General features: G+C 44.8%; 1 protein-coding gene across 1 annotated transcript in view; it reads left to right on the top strand.

The window, feature by feature from the left end:
* Window positions 1-1119: 1119 nt before the first annotated feature.
* The window catches only part of RAB4B (RAB4B, member RAS oncogene family), a 612075-nt gene continuing 596098 nt past the window's right edge, over window positions 1120-17096 (top strand). Inside the window, exon 1 of the mRNA XM_069644452.1 lies at window positions 1120-1251. Coding sequence (XP_069500553.1) covers window positions 1236-1251 — 16 coding nt within the window. The 5' untranslated portion in view covers window positions 1120-1235. The remainder of the gene's footprint in view (window positions 1252-17096) is intronic.

The following is a 17096-nucleotide window of genomic DNA, read 5'->3' as shown; positions in this document are numbered from 1 at the left end:
CCTAAAACATTGTTTTCATGTCAACCAAGCTGACATGGCACAGACTAGTATGCATAGTCTGGTGTTTACTTTGGCATAGATGCAGATTATGGGGCTTTTAAATGCTAAACAGCCAAACAGCCCACCACAGAAAACTGTGGCTTGATAGAGAAATGGACCATTCCCACACACTTGTCTGCCAATGCTCGCAATAAGGCGTGCTAAGTGGCTTACTTAAAAGAAACAAAGAACGAGGGGAAAAATGCCTGCAGCAGGTATAGACCACGCATTAACATTTTAGCAAGCCCTTGATCAGTGCTTCCCTGGCAGGAACAAATAAAAGTAACCCTTAGTTAGAAAATCGCGGATAATTTAAAAAACACCCTTTTCGGTAATGCAGGTGGCGCAAGTGTCACCATAGCCGCTTCAATGCTGACTGCTCCAGCCCTTCCGAGCCTCAGAGCATTAGCAACTTGGGGCCTTGTGAGAAAACCCAGAGACGCCAAGCTCTTCCCCAGAGACTCGGAGAGGAGCGTGAAAACCCGGAGGTTGGGCAGGCATGCTCAGAAGAGTCTGCCAACAGGTGCCAGCCGCATAGCGCCATCCTCTCGTATTCAAACCAAGTTAAGTCCCTAACCAAGGCAGAACAAATGTAACTGAGGGTGGTCGGGTTTGTGAGGCTTATATCCCCGAGGGAGGGGCAAATCACGAAAGGAAAAAAGAAATAGAAGAAGGCTTCCTTCCTTGGGAGGAGGGACGCCTCATATTATGTACCGGGAAGAGGAATCCAGGCATCAGTCATAGTTAGGATTTGTACCTAAAATTAAATTAATTTCATTTGTGACACCACATATTACAGGGCTCGTTCATTCCGACTGCTTTATACCAAGATGGCTGCAATGTTAGCTCATACGAGAAGCACGTGTGTTTCCGCCTAATTTCGTTCCTATGGTAGGTGAATGGTCCTCCGTTAACTTGTCAGAGAGTGCCCCTCAAGAAAGTTACGAAGAATTCTGTGGACGCATGCACTGCAAAGAAGTTTCTTCGAGTGCCTGTCCCGGCAGCCAATTGCTCACTGTCTATCCGGTCTGCGTGGAAAGTTTGCCCTTCGAATAGGGTGGAGCGTGGTGACGCAGGTGCGCTGGCAGCTGAGGTGGGCTGTCCGTGGCAGCCATGTTGGATTACCCTCTTTCCCTGCGGCTGGGTTGAGCTGCGGCGGAGAGAGGACTTAGTACACGGCATCTGCGGGAGGGATCATGTCTGAGACCTACGGTAAGGGTTAAAATGCGCTCCTGTGTTGGACAACGGGGCTGAAGGTTTTACACCACTGAGATAGCGCTGGCTAGCTGTCACTAACGTACATGCTACCACTGTTGCCTATGGTGACACCTCCACGTCCTAATGACAGCCGCTCTGTTTACTTCCAACAACCCCACCTGCCGCTGTTCTTATGCGGGAGTTTTGTTTTAACGCTGAAACTGCTGTTGGTTTTATTAATTACCGTTTTTATTTGTTCAGTTATCACTTCTCTAACAGCCTCATCCGATGTCCCCTTGCATTTAATTCTGTATTTACTGCTTCTGACACCATGGTGAAATACTGCGGTCGCTTATGTTTGTCCCATGTGACCGCGCTTTCTGCACTGCTTTTATTACGGAGTTTCCCTTTCTTGCCAAATTGTTGTACACAAACGAAAAAGCTGTCGCCTTCTTTATTAACTTCCTTAAAGAAAGTTAATCAGTCCATAGTCTTCATGGCGATACGTTATTCAGAGTCTTTTTAAAACAACAATTTGTATTCTTCTTAAAATATTCAGTAGATGTTTCTAAGTCAGCACAATTCTACGCTGTTTTTGATAATGTCTCTGGCCGTAAGTTATTACAAATTGGAGCTTAACACATTTGATTGTCGCCTGCATGTGATGATCATTTCATTATGCACTGAAAAGCAAGGATTTGTGTATGATTTATATAGAGTAGGGCATTTTCCACTTTGTGGGGCACTGCACCAATTTCTGAGATGCAAAGATGTACTTTGAAAAATTAACAGAACTGGAGATTTCGGGTCAAAATGTTGCTTTAAAAAGGCAGGTGTTGAGTCCTGCCTAGAAGGTTAATCCGTGAAATGTTGTGAATGGAAAGCTTTTAATTAATAGTTACCACTAGAGCTGCCAGAAGCTATAAACTGCTCTCTGAACATCCTTGAAGATCTGCTCTCCAACCTCGATTCCAACACCCCGTGTCCTCATCCTACTTGATCTCTCTTCTGCCTTTGACACGGTCAACCATGCCATCCTGCTCAACCGTGTGTGATAACCTGGCTATCACCGATCAGGCCCTGGTTTGGCTGACTATTTTCCTCGCTGAATGACCCTCCCAGGCCCAACTTGGGTCCGTCCTCTCCTCTATCTCGGGTGTTTCCCAGGGGTCTAACCTCTTTCCCTGGCTGTTCAACCAATACCTGGCACTTCTTTCCCACCGCAACGCCGCATTCTGCCCCAACGTTCAGTGCTATGCGGATGACAACAAACTCATTTTCAGGCACCCTTCTGCCACCTCTTCTCCTTCTGTCATCTCAGACTGTTGGCTATCCAGAAGTGGTGCGCCGCCAATGGTCTCTGCCTTAATGCCAGTAAGACTGAGATTCTCCTCATCGACGCACCTGCTCCCTCCTTTCCTGTCACTCTCTGGCTGGCTCTCTTATCCCTCTTTGTGCTCCCACCTCTGAGGCTAAAAACCTCAGGGTCTTCTTTGAATCCACGCTCTCCTTCTCTTCTCACATCTGACATTTCTAAGAAGTCACACTACCAGATACACCTCCTCTGAGGTATTCTTCCTTTTGTCTCCTTCCCCCCAGAAGTTCACTGTTTCCAGAGCTCTGGTTCTCTCTAGGCTGGAATACTGCAACAGCCTCTTTCTAAATCTGCCTGCCTCTGCTGTCTTCCCTCTGAAACACATCCAAAACAGGACTGCGAGACTTGTCCTTGGATTCAAGCCCAGGGATCGTATCTCTCCAGGACTGAAATCTCTGCACTGGCTTTGCTTCTGCTTTCTCTCCTCCTCTCCCCTGCTGATCTCCTGTCTGAAACTGCACTGGTTACCTGGCTACCCTCTGATTTTGGGCCCAGGTCACCTCCCCGCCAGTTGCACACCTGCACTGCCCCCCTGGCAACCCTTGCACTCGGGGTCTGTTTCTGTATCCCTACAACCCCCTGCCAGCACTTGACACCTGATGTCTGCACTAACCCTTGCAATTGCCACCAGCTGGCCTCACTTTTTATTTATTGTTTATTTTTACTGTTATCCTATGTACTGCACTCCCCCTCCCCTCTCCACCCCCACTTTTCCCCTCCCCTGCACTTACGCAATTTCAATGTCACCTGGCCTAGTAAGATCGTTGTCTCTGTCTTCCTGCTGTTCTCCCTCCCTTGCCTCATCGCGCCTTGAAACACTTGTGTATAGGTGCGCTATGAATGCCATATCATATCACTGGCATTGGTGTGTGTGTGTGCAGCACCCACTCCATTTCTTTTTAGCTTGCTTGAACAACCTATACCAGTCCTTAGAAAATTAATCTTGGTCCTCCCACAAATGGTAGCAGTCTAAGCAAACTGCTTGGCCACGTCCTCCCTAAACAGAAATACAAGCAACCCCAGGTGTGTGTCAGCATTGTACAGTGTCAGCCTTTAATTTTCTTGTTAGAGTGACTAGGGCAATCAAGCCAGGGAATACCCCCTTCCCACCTAGAGATACTCAAAGTAGAGGCAACAAAAAGTGTGATAAATGGAAAGTTTTGGAATCGTTGTAACAACTGGAATTGCTTTGTGCATAGTCAATATAAATATATCTTTTTCTTCATTCCCTGTGCCTTTTCCGATCTAGACAATCTCATCAGTCTTGATTCTCTCTGCCGCCAATGGGAGTAATCTGTCGGGATAAGTACATTCTGTGAGACCCATCAGGGCAATTTAACAATCCACCAGTCTGCCCTTGCAAGGCATAAAATCAGCAATGTTGCATAGCAATTTGCTATGCAATTTTGAATGTTTGCTAATTAAATTGGCACTTAAGTTGCCCTGTTTTAATGAAAGCACAGCTCGCCCTGCATTCCGCTATTGCCTTCAGGGCTGTCTCAACTCATTTCTCTGTAAGTTCAAAGGGTCAAATGGATAGAGAGAGAGAGGGAGTGTAGGAGCCTCCAATCTAATCTTAAGTAAAGGCCTGTGTGCGAGGGCAAGGCAAGAATGTTTATTTTTATTTTTCAAATAATTGCAAACTCGAAGTAATTGGGCTGATACATTTATTAAGCTAACTTATTTCCTGTATGGCAAAGACAGGCATGTGTTAACTTCATTTTTTTTAAAAAGAGTCTTGCAATTCCATTCCTAAAAATGTAAGTTGTTACATAATACATAGTTACAGAATTGCTACTGTAAAACGCTATATTGTCTCAAAGCATTATAGGGAAGTTTAGGTTTCTGTATCTAAGTCTCAGTGCCAGCTATATTTCAATTTGTTGGGGAAGATGCATCATACTGAAGAGTGAACACTTTTGAAAATGTACATGATCACACAGCCAAATGCATTAGCTGACAAACCTAATTCTGTGACCTGCTAGTTACATTGTGCAGGAGGTGCCCATGAGCTGAGTACATATTCCTTGACATTCTAGCTTATCACCCTGTAGCTTTATACCCACTACCCTGAAACTCTGATGGCCGCAAACTACTTGCTCTTGCATAATGAATACATAAGCTCACTAGATGTTTACGCAAAGTAGTGATCAATAGTTCCATCCAGTCTGTACATCTTCATATCTACTGCACCAGCAAACATTGTAGTTGGCCTCCAGTGCTTGCTTTGCTCTATGATTAGGATTGCATTATATATTATGTCCTGTTTTCAGAGCCTTTTTTTCATATCTGTGTACTGTCTTGCAGCTAACCTTTTACATCTTATAGGCACTCTTCCAGGGCTTGCACAGTAAAGTCTCTTTGTCTGCTCGAATAGTAGAGTAGATTTTATGACAGGCAAGTACCATTTGCACGGGATGTTTGAGAACTTTATTTAACATGTACTTTGCAGTAAGTGTCAAATAAGTTTCACTGTGCATGGCTGGCCTCTGAGTGGCAGCATTGTGCCAAACAAAGTGGGTTTGTGGTGACATGCACCATTTTACAGAAAGCACATTTTAACTTTGTCATCCTTTGCCTGCCTTGGGTCAAGTGCATTTTTTTTAGGTCGAGTAGGTAAACTAAGCTACTCAACCTGCATGTCTAGTGGAATTTTAAAGAACGTTCAGTGCCTGACTTATCTCACTAATGTCTTCAGCTGTGTATTGTTGCTCATATTGTCGTGTGTTCAAATAACGTCTCGCGACATATTTGTTCAACATTGCTTATCAAATGGGTTTGTTTTCTAATCAAGAACATTTTAATTAGCAAACTGCTAATCATTAAAAAAAATAATCTAATTCATGCCTTGACTTATTTTGATGGTTAACACATTGCCTTTCAACCTGCAGTGAAGGACCTCTGAGGCAGACCCTCAACTGGTCTAATTATGGCTGGTAAGAACAGCCTCGGAGTAGAATATCCACCAATTTGACATATGGCAGTAGCCCTCCAAATTACATCATTTGACCAATCATGTCTGCGACGAAACCCTCCTAATTAATATCTATTGGCAACTTGCGTACAGTAAACTTAACGTTTTCCTGGATAACATCTCTGATTTATTAATAGAGTGGAACACCATGGTGAATAATAGGATAATTATTTAGTTTTTTTTGGCAGGGGACCTTAATTCAACCTGTCCCCTGATGACTCTTCTGGACTGAGGCAGATCTCAATTGTGTTCCTTTAAACCAATCCTCTAAAGAATGTTTTGGAAAATTGCGGGTTCACACTCTAATTCTTGGGGTTTTCATACTGTTAACAGGGATATACAAAGTGACATTCCTAGTAAGGCCACACTTGGCATAGAGGAGAATTACACTCTATACTAGATTGTTTGTTACCATAGGGCTATTTGACAAATGCCAATCCATAATGATATTGGACCCTGCATTAAGTGATTACAACATGCTCTCTTCCTCATTTGATTTGGTTGTGAGGGGCAGTTCTACTGAGGGACCAACTGCCATAGTCTTGAATCCTGCAAAATAACGGGTGGACCAATAGCAACACAATAACATTTGAGACAAACTTCTATATTTTATCGATCGATCAACACTGTATTGGAAGCTATACGTCATTGTGCCTGACTCATTTTTATTAATGAGAGGTAATGTATGTATTAGGAAAAAGGGTCACACTGATGTTGCACACCTTGGTTCATTATGTGTAAGCTAAGAAGAATTGATAATTAGATGTTCTTGGGGAGAATAATACCACCCTGGTATAAGGTGGCAAATAACAAAGAGTCCCAAAGTGATAAGGGCCCTCGCATCCCTTGGATACCACTATATTGCAATGCAGTCAAAATTCAATGAAATCTATGAATGTTCTAATTGGAACAAAATCCAACAAAACATAAAAAATAAAATCAAACAATATATGGAACAGAGCGCTACACATTTCGGGATTCCCTCTTCGTCAGGAGCAAATGATTCCAGTACATTTCAATCTCCCTGTTCTACAAGGTAAGTACAATAATATTTAGATAAGAGATTTCATCATATCGATCATTCAAACAAAAAAATCAATCCACTTTTAAAATTATATAACCTCTGCGGTCTCCCATGATCAAGAGACATTCACCTGGATTGTAGAGCGAGTCAAAACTCGTTGGGTATTGGATTCATCAGAGGAGAAAACTCATCAGCGTCAGATGTCTACCGTGATCTATATCACTCAAAGAAAAGGGACTCTGTGGTACAACTAAATTGGCATCTGAGCCCAGCAGCAAAGGCTGTATTGACACATGTAACTAATCTTTTTAACACAAGGTCTACCATTAAGGATGGAACATTACCTCTAATATTAAGTATAAATGTGCAGTGATAAAACAAGAATTCATCATGCTATGGATCATCAGTTCTAAGAATCTAGAGACCAAAAGAGAGAAAAGGATAAAGAGGGGGGGGGGGCATATAGAGTCTCAAAAGGTAGTCATATGGTGGTGCCAACTGGTTCTCTAGGATATGACCAGGCTTACCTCTGGTCAAAATGTCCACTGTTTCAGGAAATGCTGATGGATGTGTGTAGAATCACTTGCTAATATCACCACCTGTACAATAGCCAAGCTCGAAGCCGCAAACACAATGGAGATATATGAGGGCCACATAGGTGTAATATCTCTAATAGGCTTGCTTTAAGGACAACTCCTGGGTACCAGAGGATCAAGATCTCACAAACATTTATGACTGCATTGTTCCCGTCCCTCTCCTGTGAATCGGCATTTACGCGAGCAATCCAAAAATGGCAACGTTTGGGCATGGATGGCGTCACAATGTAAATGCCCATGGGTAAAAGACGCATAGTGGCCCGTGGCTGGTCTGTAGACCACCTCCTTTTAGTTATGCAAACTTGAGTGCTGTTGGGACCAGTACTGGGCGTTTCGTCCCATGTATATATCTTACCGAAGGTTTCCTCTTCCAACAGTTGCCGATAAAGTATAGAGACAAATGTCCCTCAAATTGTGTAATTCTATCAAGAGTACAGTTCTCTGAGAATTATAAAAAGTACTTTTATCAATAGAAATACTGTGGATACATTTTTTTTATGGACGTCTCAGGTGGGGTGTATACTGACAATCAAGGTATTAGAGAACAATGTCTGGCTCTATACAGACTAGTGGTTGACAATCCAGTTGCATAAACACTTGTTGATCATGTTCACATTCTAGCAGTTACACAAGTAAACTGTGGCTACTGCACACAGTGTTCTGAGGTGATGGCATCCTAGACCTGTCTCATCTGTAATCTATAATGTCAAAATATGATGGTGAACATTCAGGTAATGTGAGGAACCTGAAGGTGTCTCCGTGACTAATCCCCGGGGATTTGTCATCCAGGTGGCCAGGACACTGCCATCGCTATTGGATCCAGTTCCTGGGGGTGGACCAGTGAGGGAGGATCACCTGGATGTGGGTCCTCGGGGAGTGGAAGTGGGACACCTCCGAATGAGATGTGGTATCCCCCTTCTTAGAACACCCTTTTCCCCATCCTACCCAGCAGGATACTCAAACACTCTAACCCCCCTGCCCTCTTTTCCGATACAAACACTTTCGCACACCACGAAAGACGACCGAGAAAAACAAGAGATGTTTACCTGACATGTCCCAACACAAGGGTCAGGCAAAGTCAGGCAATTGACCAGAATCTCTCACACCTGACAGCCTTTTCCCTTCCCCACAAGGATAAAAGTTGGAGCACAATACAAGCAAGGCAGACCGCACAACGAGAGAGCTAACCCAGCACGGCAGTTCAAGAGGCGGAGAATGGTGGCCAGAACCGAAAGGGTGACAAGGAGAGAAGCGACCTTGCCCTTTCCGACCCTAACCCCTGAAACCTCAGTGGAAGGAATTGTAAGACTGCAAACAGTAGCCTGAGTGTGTTACAGCAGATGTCAACAGTGCACAGGCCCCTCGTCTGCTGATAACCAAGCTGGGGAGAGACCCTTGCCACCGTGATACCATCCTTGAATCTAGAGACAAGAAAAGCCAAGCGGTTCATCACAACCGGTGACTCGAGGGGAGAGCCGATTAAACTAAACTGTGTTGAACAAAATTAGCAAACGGCTAATTGAAGAAAGTGCAAGGAACTGTTAATACAAAAGGGGGGAACCATTTACAGAGGAGTCGGGCACCACATGGATGCTCACCTAGGAAACACTTGGCGATTACCATGTTGTTGAAACTACAGTTACCAGAAGGCCTAGGGAAAGGTGCGAGAAAGGGGTCAAAGTGATCATACATGGGTTAGTCAAATCCTCTGTATAGTCAAGTTTTTGGCCGGCGGATCATTGTAAAACTAAGGGAAGTGAATCACGTGGCATAAGAGAGTAGAAGGAATTGGGTTATTTTTTTTATTTATTTATTTGACTTATATTCAGGAAAAACCTGTAATTTTGTCAAAAAGAGTGTGGCACATTTTTGTTCTGCAATTTGTTCCTCTTGGTTTCATTGAAAATGAGTTTCTCGACAATGGTTTTTCACAGATCCGACTTATTAAAGTGCTTGTGGGAGACCTCCAAAGTCATCTGACTGGTGGTTCCCCTAGCCATGCTCTGCTTCAGTAGATTCAGTGAGCCGGGCCTCGTTTATCTGTTTGAAAGCCATTTCGAGCAAATTTGTCATGGCTATTGTCCACCTAGTGGCTTCACCGGCGATGAGTCTGTTCCACAAAGTTTCTTCTTGAATCATCCACTGATTCGTGATCAACGGTGATAGGTAGGTGGTTCTATTCTGTTTCATGCAGGGGCAGTTTAGGATTAGGTGTCTGATCGTTTCCACAGTGTCTGGGTTTTTACATAGTCGACATACTAGGTTTTCTGCCATGTTCCGAATGGCGAGTATTTGTTTAGTTTGTAGTAAATTTAATCTTGCTTTCATAAACAAATGTCTTTTTTTCTTATCCGGGAATTTACTCACGTATTTCATTGGAACCTTTGGTTTGTTGAACGTTGGTGGAAGCTGTTGTAATAGTTTATTTTCTGTTGCTGCCTCTATTGTTTTGATCCAATCCCTTTCTTCGAGTTTCCGTTTGATTTTATCTGGGTTTTCTTTTAGGTCTGTTTCCGTGCACAGTATTTCAGACAACCTTTCCTTTCTAGAATCTGCCCACTTCTTGAATAAGCTGCAATTTCCAGTATCAAGTTCTTCTTTAATCTATGTATAGATTGGCAGGGAGTCAGCCAGGATGATTTTTCTGAATAGCCTCATTGCATTAATGTCGACTATCGAGGCCAAGGATATTAATCCAAGCTCCCTTCTGATAGCCGTTATTGCGGTTGATTTGGGAAGCCCCAGAACGGTTCTCCAGACCATGCCTTCTATTCTGTTCCAGATGTTCTCCGGGATGCACAATGATGCTTCCGTTCCACATGTCAACGCGGGCACCAATTTCATTTTATAGAAATGTATTGCCGGGGTAAGCGTGAATTTACCAAATTTCTTGTCCAACGTTCTCATTTGCGCTGGCGGTCTCTTCGCTTTATCCCAGAGAGCAGCTTGCATTGCTTTGTCTGTTGGTGTGTTGTCTAGTTCAAATCCCAGGTATCTGATGTTATTTACTTTTTCGATTTTTGTATCGTCTAAAAACCAGGACTCCCTTGTTATAGAGCATTTCTGTTGTTTCTCCAGTGTCATGGTTTTTGTTTTGTTTTTATTTATCTCCAAGTGATTTTCCTCTAGGTATTTTGTCAAATTTGTCAATTTCCGCTGCACGCCCACTTTCGTCTGGTCAATCAGAATCACGTCGTCTGCATATAGGAGACGAGGAATTTTGGTTTTCCCTAGTTTAGGTGGAAACGTTCTGATCTTGTTTTCTGAGTACTGCAGGTCCCCCAGATAGTTGATAAAGAGTGCAGGAGCAAGTGGGCACCCCTGTTTTACACCCCTTTCCACTTGTATTTCTTCCGATAAGGTTCCCTGTTGGTTAAGCTTTACTCTTACTGTTGTGTTTGTGTGAAGCGCTATTAGTGGGTTGAGCAGTGATCTGGGGCATTTCCAGGCTTCCAATTTTTTCCATAGCATGTTTCTGTCCACTTTCTCAAAGGCTTTTGACAGGTCTACAAAAGCTAAGTAGATTTTTGGCGCCCCTTCTTTAACTTTTGCTTTAAAGATGTTTATTATCAAGATGTTGATTGCTATTGTTCCATTTTTTTGGAAGCCCATTTGTAAGATGTCTTTGCACTCTGCCGATTTTTCCCATATCCTCAGATGGTCCAAGATGAGAGAGGAGAAGATCTTTCCTATGATACCTAGCAGCGCAATTGGTCTGTAATTCACGGGGTCCTCGCTGCAGCTCCTTTTATAAATCGGGACGATGATTGCTTTAGACCAAGACTCTGGAATTTCGTGGGTTTGTTCACAAATGCTAAATATCATTCCAATTAGTTCTGACCATTCCTTCGGGAATTGCTTTAGCATTATGTTTGTGAGACCATCGGGACCTGGTGCTCTGGAAGTTTTGAGGTTTCTTATTTTTGCTTCAATGTCTTCTGCGTTCGATGTCGACACCCATGTTGTGTATTTTGTTATTTCCAGGGGCTCAACCGATGTCTTGGGTTTCTCAAACTCTCTCGATAGATATTCCAGCCATTTTTCTTCTGAGACTGCATTTGTCGGCGCTAGATTGGATGCCCAGTTGCTCTCTTTGATTAGGGACCAGAAGTCACTGGATTTATTGGTTGCTAATTTTCTCATCATTTCTTCTGCGTCCAACTGGTGCTGTGTTGCTTTAGATTGTTTTCGCCAGGTTGTGTACCTTTTTTTTTCACATTTCCAATTTGCCCAGTCTTGTTCAGCTTTTGATTTCCTTGCCTTCCTTTTTAGTTGTCTGCCTAATTTCCTTTGTTCAACCAGCTCTTTGTTGTATGCATGGCTGGGTTGAGAGGCCGCTGGGTTTCTAGTTCCTATTGGTTTTTGATAGGGTGCAAGGAGAGGAAGGTAGTTTGGTTTTTCGCTTGATTTATAGCGTTGGTTTGCTGTTACTTTTTCTTCCCAAGCTGATTTTATTTGTTGAATATTGGCTTCCGTTATTCGTAATCGAGTTTGTTGAGCGTTAGTTTCAACCCTGGTTTTATATACGAGTTTCATTGGTCTCCGACTGCCCCACGTACACGTGAGTAAGTTATGGTTGCTGTTGGTTGTTTTTACCACTTTGAAGCTGACTACGTTTGCTGCCAGGGCTGACGAGGTGAAAATATAATCTAAGGTTGCTTTTGATGCTCCCCTTTCCCAGGTAGGTAAATTCTGTTGATTAGGAAACAAGTTTGCTATGTTTTGTAGGTTTCTGGAGCTGATTACTTCCAACCAGGCTTTTCCACGTTCCAGTGTTGAGGTCTTCCACGTTCTCTCAGTTGCTTTATTGCAGTTGGCGTTGAAGTCGCCGCATATCATAATCTCAATTTCGTCAAACTCTTCATAAAGTTGATCAATGGTAGCACTCATAGAGGAACAGAAGACTTTCGCTGTCGTACGCTGCGGGTTCCAATAGCAATTTATGATTGCCAAGGCGTTCCTTTTGGCCCTCATGCTTTTCCCCGTGGCTGGGGACCATGTGGACAATGTCACCAGCATTTCGTATGATTCTCTCCATTTCTTTGGTGGGTCTAAACCTAGGCTGTTTTTGATGGCTGTTAACAGGCCCGATGATGGTCTTCCTAAAGGACCCCTAACTGCCGCAGAGATTTCCAAACAAAATCCATCCAGCGTTGGTTTCTCCAGTAACCACGTCTCTTGCAGACATAGAATGTCAAAGGCCCCCAGATTCACGTCTCCGGGCGTTGTTAAGTGGTTGTGTCCTCTGGTGTTCCAGGATCCTACACTGTACTGGTCTTTGTCGGGCCGTTTCTTAGAGGGCGTCGCTGCATTCTCTCCCTCGAGGCTCGGCCCTTTTTGTTGCTATTTGACAGCTTTCTTTGACCAGGTAGATGTAATCCAGTCCCATGGGCCTCTCATTGGACGAGTGTCCTTTGTTTTGTCCGCCGAAATCCTCTCTGGTGTTTCTACACTGTCGTGCCTGTTTGCTTTTGATGGTTCATCCTTTTTCCCACTGTTTCTGTTTGGTCTCGTTTCGTACGGTCGCTTGGTATAATCCGAGGCCCTTCGTGGGTGCGATCTTGGTCTCTCGTACTTCCAGGTTCCTTCCTGGTCAAACGGTGTTGGTCTTCGGCGGTGTTTCTGGTCGTCTCGAGAAATCTCGTCCTCTTTCCTTCTATTCCATCGATTCTGACAATACCGTTTTTCTGTTCTGGAATGGTAATGTACTCTGTGATTGTTGACTATTGGTGTTTTTTGGACTTGCTCCTCTTGCTGCGGCTTTGTTAATTCAGTCAACCGAAATCCCATCGATGAGAGGTCTTCAAACACCGATTTGTCCATGTGTGTGATACTCTCAGCTTTTACGTGCAAGTAAGATTTTGCAATCTTGCCCTTGTGGTATGGTTCGACCAGTACTAGATCTTTTGTTCTCACGCCCTTGAGAGTCTTAGATTTTTTCAAGATCTGCAAGATGGTTGGCCGGTTTAGGATTAAATTGGTTTTTTTGAGGTCTTGTTGCTCCAGCTTAAATAGGCGGATTGCGCCCTTTTCTGCTGGTTCGATTTTCTCCGTTACTCTTGTGGGCGTTTGTTTTCTCGGACTGCTTCTGCTTCTTGAAGTTTGGCTCTGCTGCGTGTATTTGTTGTCCCTCTGAGTTTTACTAGTTCGCACGTTGGCTACTCCTTTGTTGGAAGAGTTCTTTTTATCTTTTACTCCTTCCCCTTTAACCTCTTCGTCGCTCATAGCTCTTATTTCTTCTGTGTTACTTTTTTCTTCCCTCCTTATTTTGGTTGCCGGCAAGGCGGTAGCCACCTGTAATCTACTGGCTGTTTGAGTTTGTTCCTCGTATAATGAGACATTCATCAACGAAGAATCCAACAGAAAATCTTCTGCCGTCCTCGGTGACCTCTGAGCGAGAGATTTTGACGGGGACAGACCTTCCCGGGTTGAGCTCTCATCTTTCTTCGCCTCTGCTTTTTGTTTTAAGGTTGGCACCCGCGGTCCCAGTTGCACGTTGCTGTCCCAGGAAAGTGAGCGTGATGCACTCGATGTTGCTAATTTGTTTTTGATTGATGGTTGATTTGCCATATTCTTTTCTGTGTTGGTCACCCGCATATTTAGTCCTATGCATAGGTTCTGAGGTTTGACTGTCGCGTGCTTGCCCGCTACTAGATGTTTTGTTTCTCCAATTGTTCTATTTTTCTTTCCAGGAACTCGATTTTATTTTCCCAGAGCGTTTCCTGAATACCTTTTTGTGCTTCTACAGCCGTTATGTAACTTTCCACATGTGACATTTTTGCTATCATGCTGGTAAGGATTGCAGTGTTGTTCTGCAACTCTTCTTTTAGTGCTTCATATAGTTTGCAGAAGGGCGCTAAGACAATGGACATTGCCGACATAATTGTTACCATATCCGGATTCTTGTTTGGAGAGTCTTTATGGATTGCCATGGCGATGTCGCTTAGCCGACGATTTTTTGATGATAATTGGGCTTTTTCCGTCCTTTTTGATGTGCCTGGGGTTTGTAGGCCTGGATAGTCCATTATGGAACTGTTGTCCTGGTCTGTTCGCTGTCGACCCATCCTGGTATCACTCGGGGTGCGTGTCGGCTCTTCGTTCCTTTTTGTTGAATCCGCCGTGTTGTGCGGATCCTTAGTGAGGTGCGGTTTCGTCCATATTAACCGCTGATCTTTGTCATTCATTACTTCGAGTGGTTTTTGTGTTTCCTTCATAAATGGGCTTGAGGTACGATTTTCTTTTGTCATCACTGCCCCCCCCCCCTTGTTGGCTTCCGAAGATGGTTGTAGTTTGTTATTTTGTTCCGAGGTGGCCTTGTCAGGGTCCCATGTAGGTTTCGTGTGCGTTAATTCTATGTCTCTGATCTGAGGTTGGTTCACCTCCCTGGTCGTGGTCTGGATTTCGTTAGCTCTCTCGTTGCTGTTTTTTGCGTTTTCTAAGGATTTCAGTTGGGGTTCTGGCCTCACGGTCTTTGAGGGGTTTTCATCTTTTTCTCTTAGGTTCGACCCTGATGTCGAGTCTTGCATCACTTCCAGCATCTCTGCATCTGATGCCTCTGAGTCCACTGTCCGTTTTCGTTTGTGTTGCTGGGTGAAGAACGCTTTTAAAGGGCAGGATAATGCAGGTAAGGATAGCTTCGTGGTAGAAAGTCTTTTTTTTTGGATGGTCTTTCTTTGATATTTTTTTTGTTCATTTGCGGTACAAAAATCTTCCTAGGGGTTTGGTTTTTCTTGGATTTCACTTTTTTCTTTCTTTGTTGAGTTCGACCTGTCTTTGTTTGCTCGTTTTCTGTTTCCTTGTTAGAATCCTCCTGTTCACTTAGACTAGTTGACTCTTCTGATGTATAGCTCTCTACGAAGACTTCGTCACTCTCCCTATCTGAGGGTGATTCACCGGTATTAATCTCAATAGGTCTCTTATTGATGGTCGTTGGAGAACGGCCCGGTTGTGTCGATTTTGATCCATTGGGCTTGCTGTTCTGGTCAGTGTCCTGCATTGTATTTGCGGAATGTATCATTACTTTGATGATAGAAGACGTCTGCCTATAGTCCGTTTTTGGTTCTAAGTCCAAAGGTGCAGATGATAGATTTGCTTTTCTTTGTTCCATAGTAGTCTGATTTTGAAGGTTGCTTGCCTGTAGTGGTTCCGCATACTGGCTGCAGTGGTTATGTAGTCCTTGCAACGCCGGGGGATTCGGACCCAGCGAGATCTTCCTTTTGCTTGTTGAGGTTGGGCCTCTCTCATGTTGGGAGCTGAGACTTTTTACGGCTCCCTTTTGTTGCAGGACCCTGTGTTCCACTGGTCTCTTAAACATCTCCAGTTCCTCGAATCCGGGCTCTGCTTGTTTTGCGCCACTTTCCCGCGGGACTGTCCCGCACGTGGTTACACCACCTCCGTCCTCCTCCTCCCACTGGCCCCCCCCTCCTGCCCCGCAAACTGGGCCCCGCCGCTGGCTGTCCTCCGACAGCTACAGCGTCTTCCCCGCTCGTCCCCAAGACGGTATGCGTGCCCTTTGTTGCGGCGCAGTCGAGCGGGGCGGGCGCGGCTGCTGTCTTCCTCAGTCCACACGCATCCATCACCTCGGACTCGTGGCTCATCCTCCCTCGGCGACCGGGCCTCCCAAGCTCCACTCTTGCCCACCGTGGCACCAGGTGGGGTCAGAGGACTTCTGGGCTAGGACCGGGGAAGATGACTTCGTCACCCACGTGGTAGGTAAGCCTGTTTGTAAGAGTTTCTGCTGTGTTTTTAATAGCGGCTTACCTCTGGGGTTTCTTGGCTTGGCTGGACGTACGTCCTCTGATGTTTTGCAGGCGGCAGCCAACAGTGCCTTTTCTTTGGTGGGCTGAATTAATGACAACAGTTCCTCCACCTCTGGCGTTTCAGGTTGACCCCCTGATACCCCTGATACCGGGGCTGCTTCGGAGGTAATCACTAAAAGCGGTCGTACTTCTGTCTCCATTGCTCGCTTGCTACGCGTCTGCAGCGGACTGCAGCAGACTGGCTCCACCTCGGCTCACACCTCCGCTCACCGCTCCGCGGTGTACTGGCTCTGATAAGGACTTCCTTACACAACGATGTGGTCGGTCTGCACGACTGCAGCAGACTGGCTCCACCTCGGCTCACACCTCCGCTCACCGCTCCGCGGTGTACTGGCTCTGATAAGGACTTCCTTACACAACGATGTGGTCGGTCTGCACGACTGCAGCAGACTGGCTCCACCTCGGCTCACACCTCCGCTCCTCTATTAATTAATAATCCTCCCAATCTGTGTGCATGCAAGTATACACTTTTTCATGACTCCTGTAATTTTGACCTACGTGTGGCTTCTCCAGTACCATGACCTATGGGCCACTTCGGTCACAGGCACTATTGGGTTATTGTCAAAAGTTGTCAAGAGTAAACCTGACTCCACTCTCCTTCTCTTCTCACATCTGACGTCTCGAAGAATGTTAATGTTAAAGGGTATATGTACCACGCACTATCACCTCCAGAGTGGTCCTCTGGCATCTCTGAAAAAGGGGAAGGGGGGAGAGTTAGTGGGAATAAGCTGGAAACGTGCAAGAGAGCAATGATGTGCTGTTGGCGGTCTCAGCCGGTGGGTCGGTTGGCTAGGCTTTGGGTGTTTTACGGACAGTAGTCGTCATGTGCTGTTGTGCAAGTCTATGTGTGGTTTGTTTTGTTGTTGCACTGTAGTGAAGTTTGTGCGGATTGTTGTGTTGTAGGCTTGTGGTGGTTTGGTTAGAGTTTGGGAGGTGGATGCAGATGGGAGAAATTGGTAGTGATTGGTTAATTGGCGTTGCTGTCCTTGCAACTATGTCTAGATGCAATGCTTGCTAACATTCATAATCCTATCTAGATGCGACGCAGGCTAAAGTTCAGAATTCCAGCTAA

The sequence above is a fragment of the Ambystoma mexicanum genome, chromosome 2p (assembly GCF_040938575.1).
Source record: "Ambystoma mexicanum isolate Mex_15411 chromosome 2p, UKY_AmexF1_1, whole genome shotgun sequence".
Taxonomy (NCBI): domain Eukaryota; kingdom Metazoa; phylum Chordata; class Amphibia; order Caudata; family Ambystomatidae; genus Ambystoma; species Ambystoma mexicanum.
The sequence above is the reverse complement of the archived record's forward strand: the minus strand, read 5'-3'. Positions and strand labels throughout refer to the sequence as shown.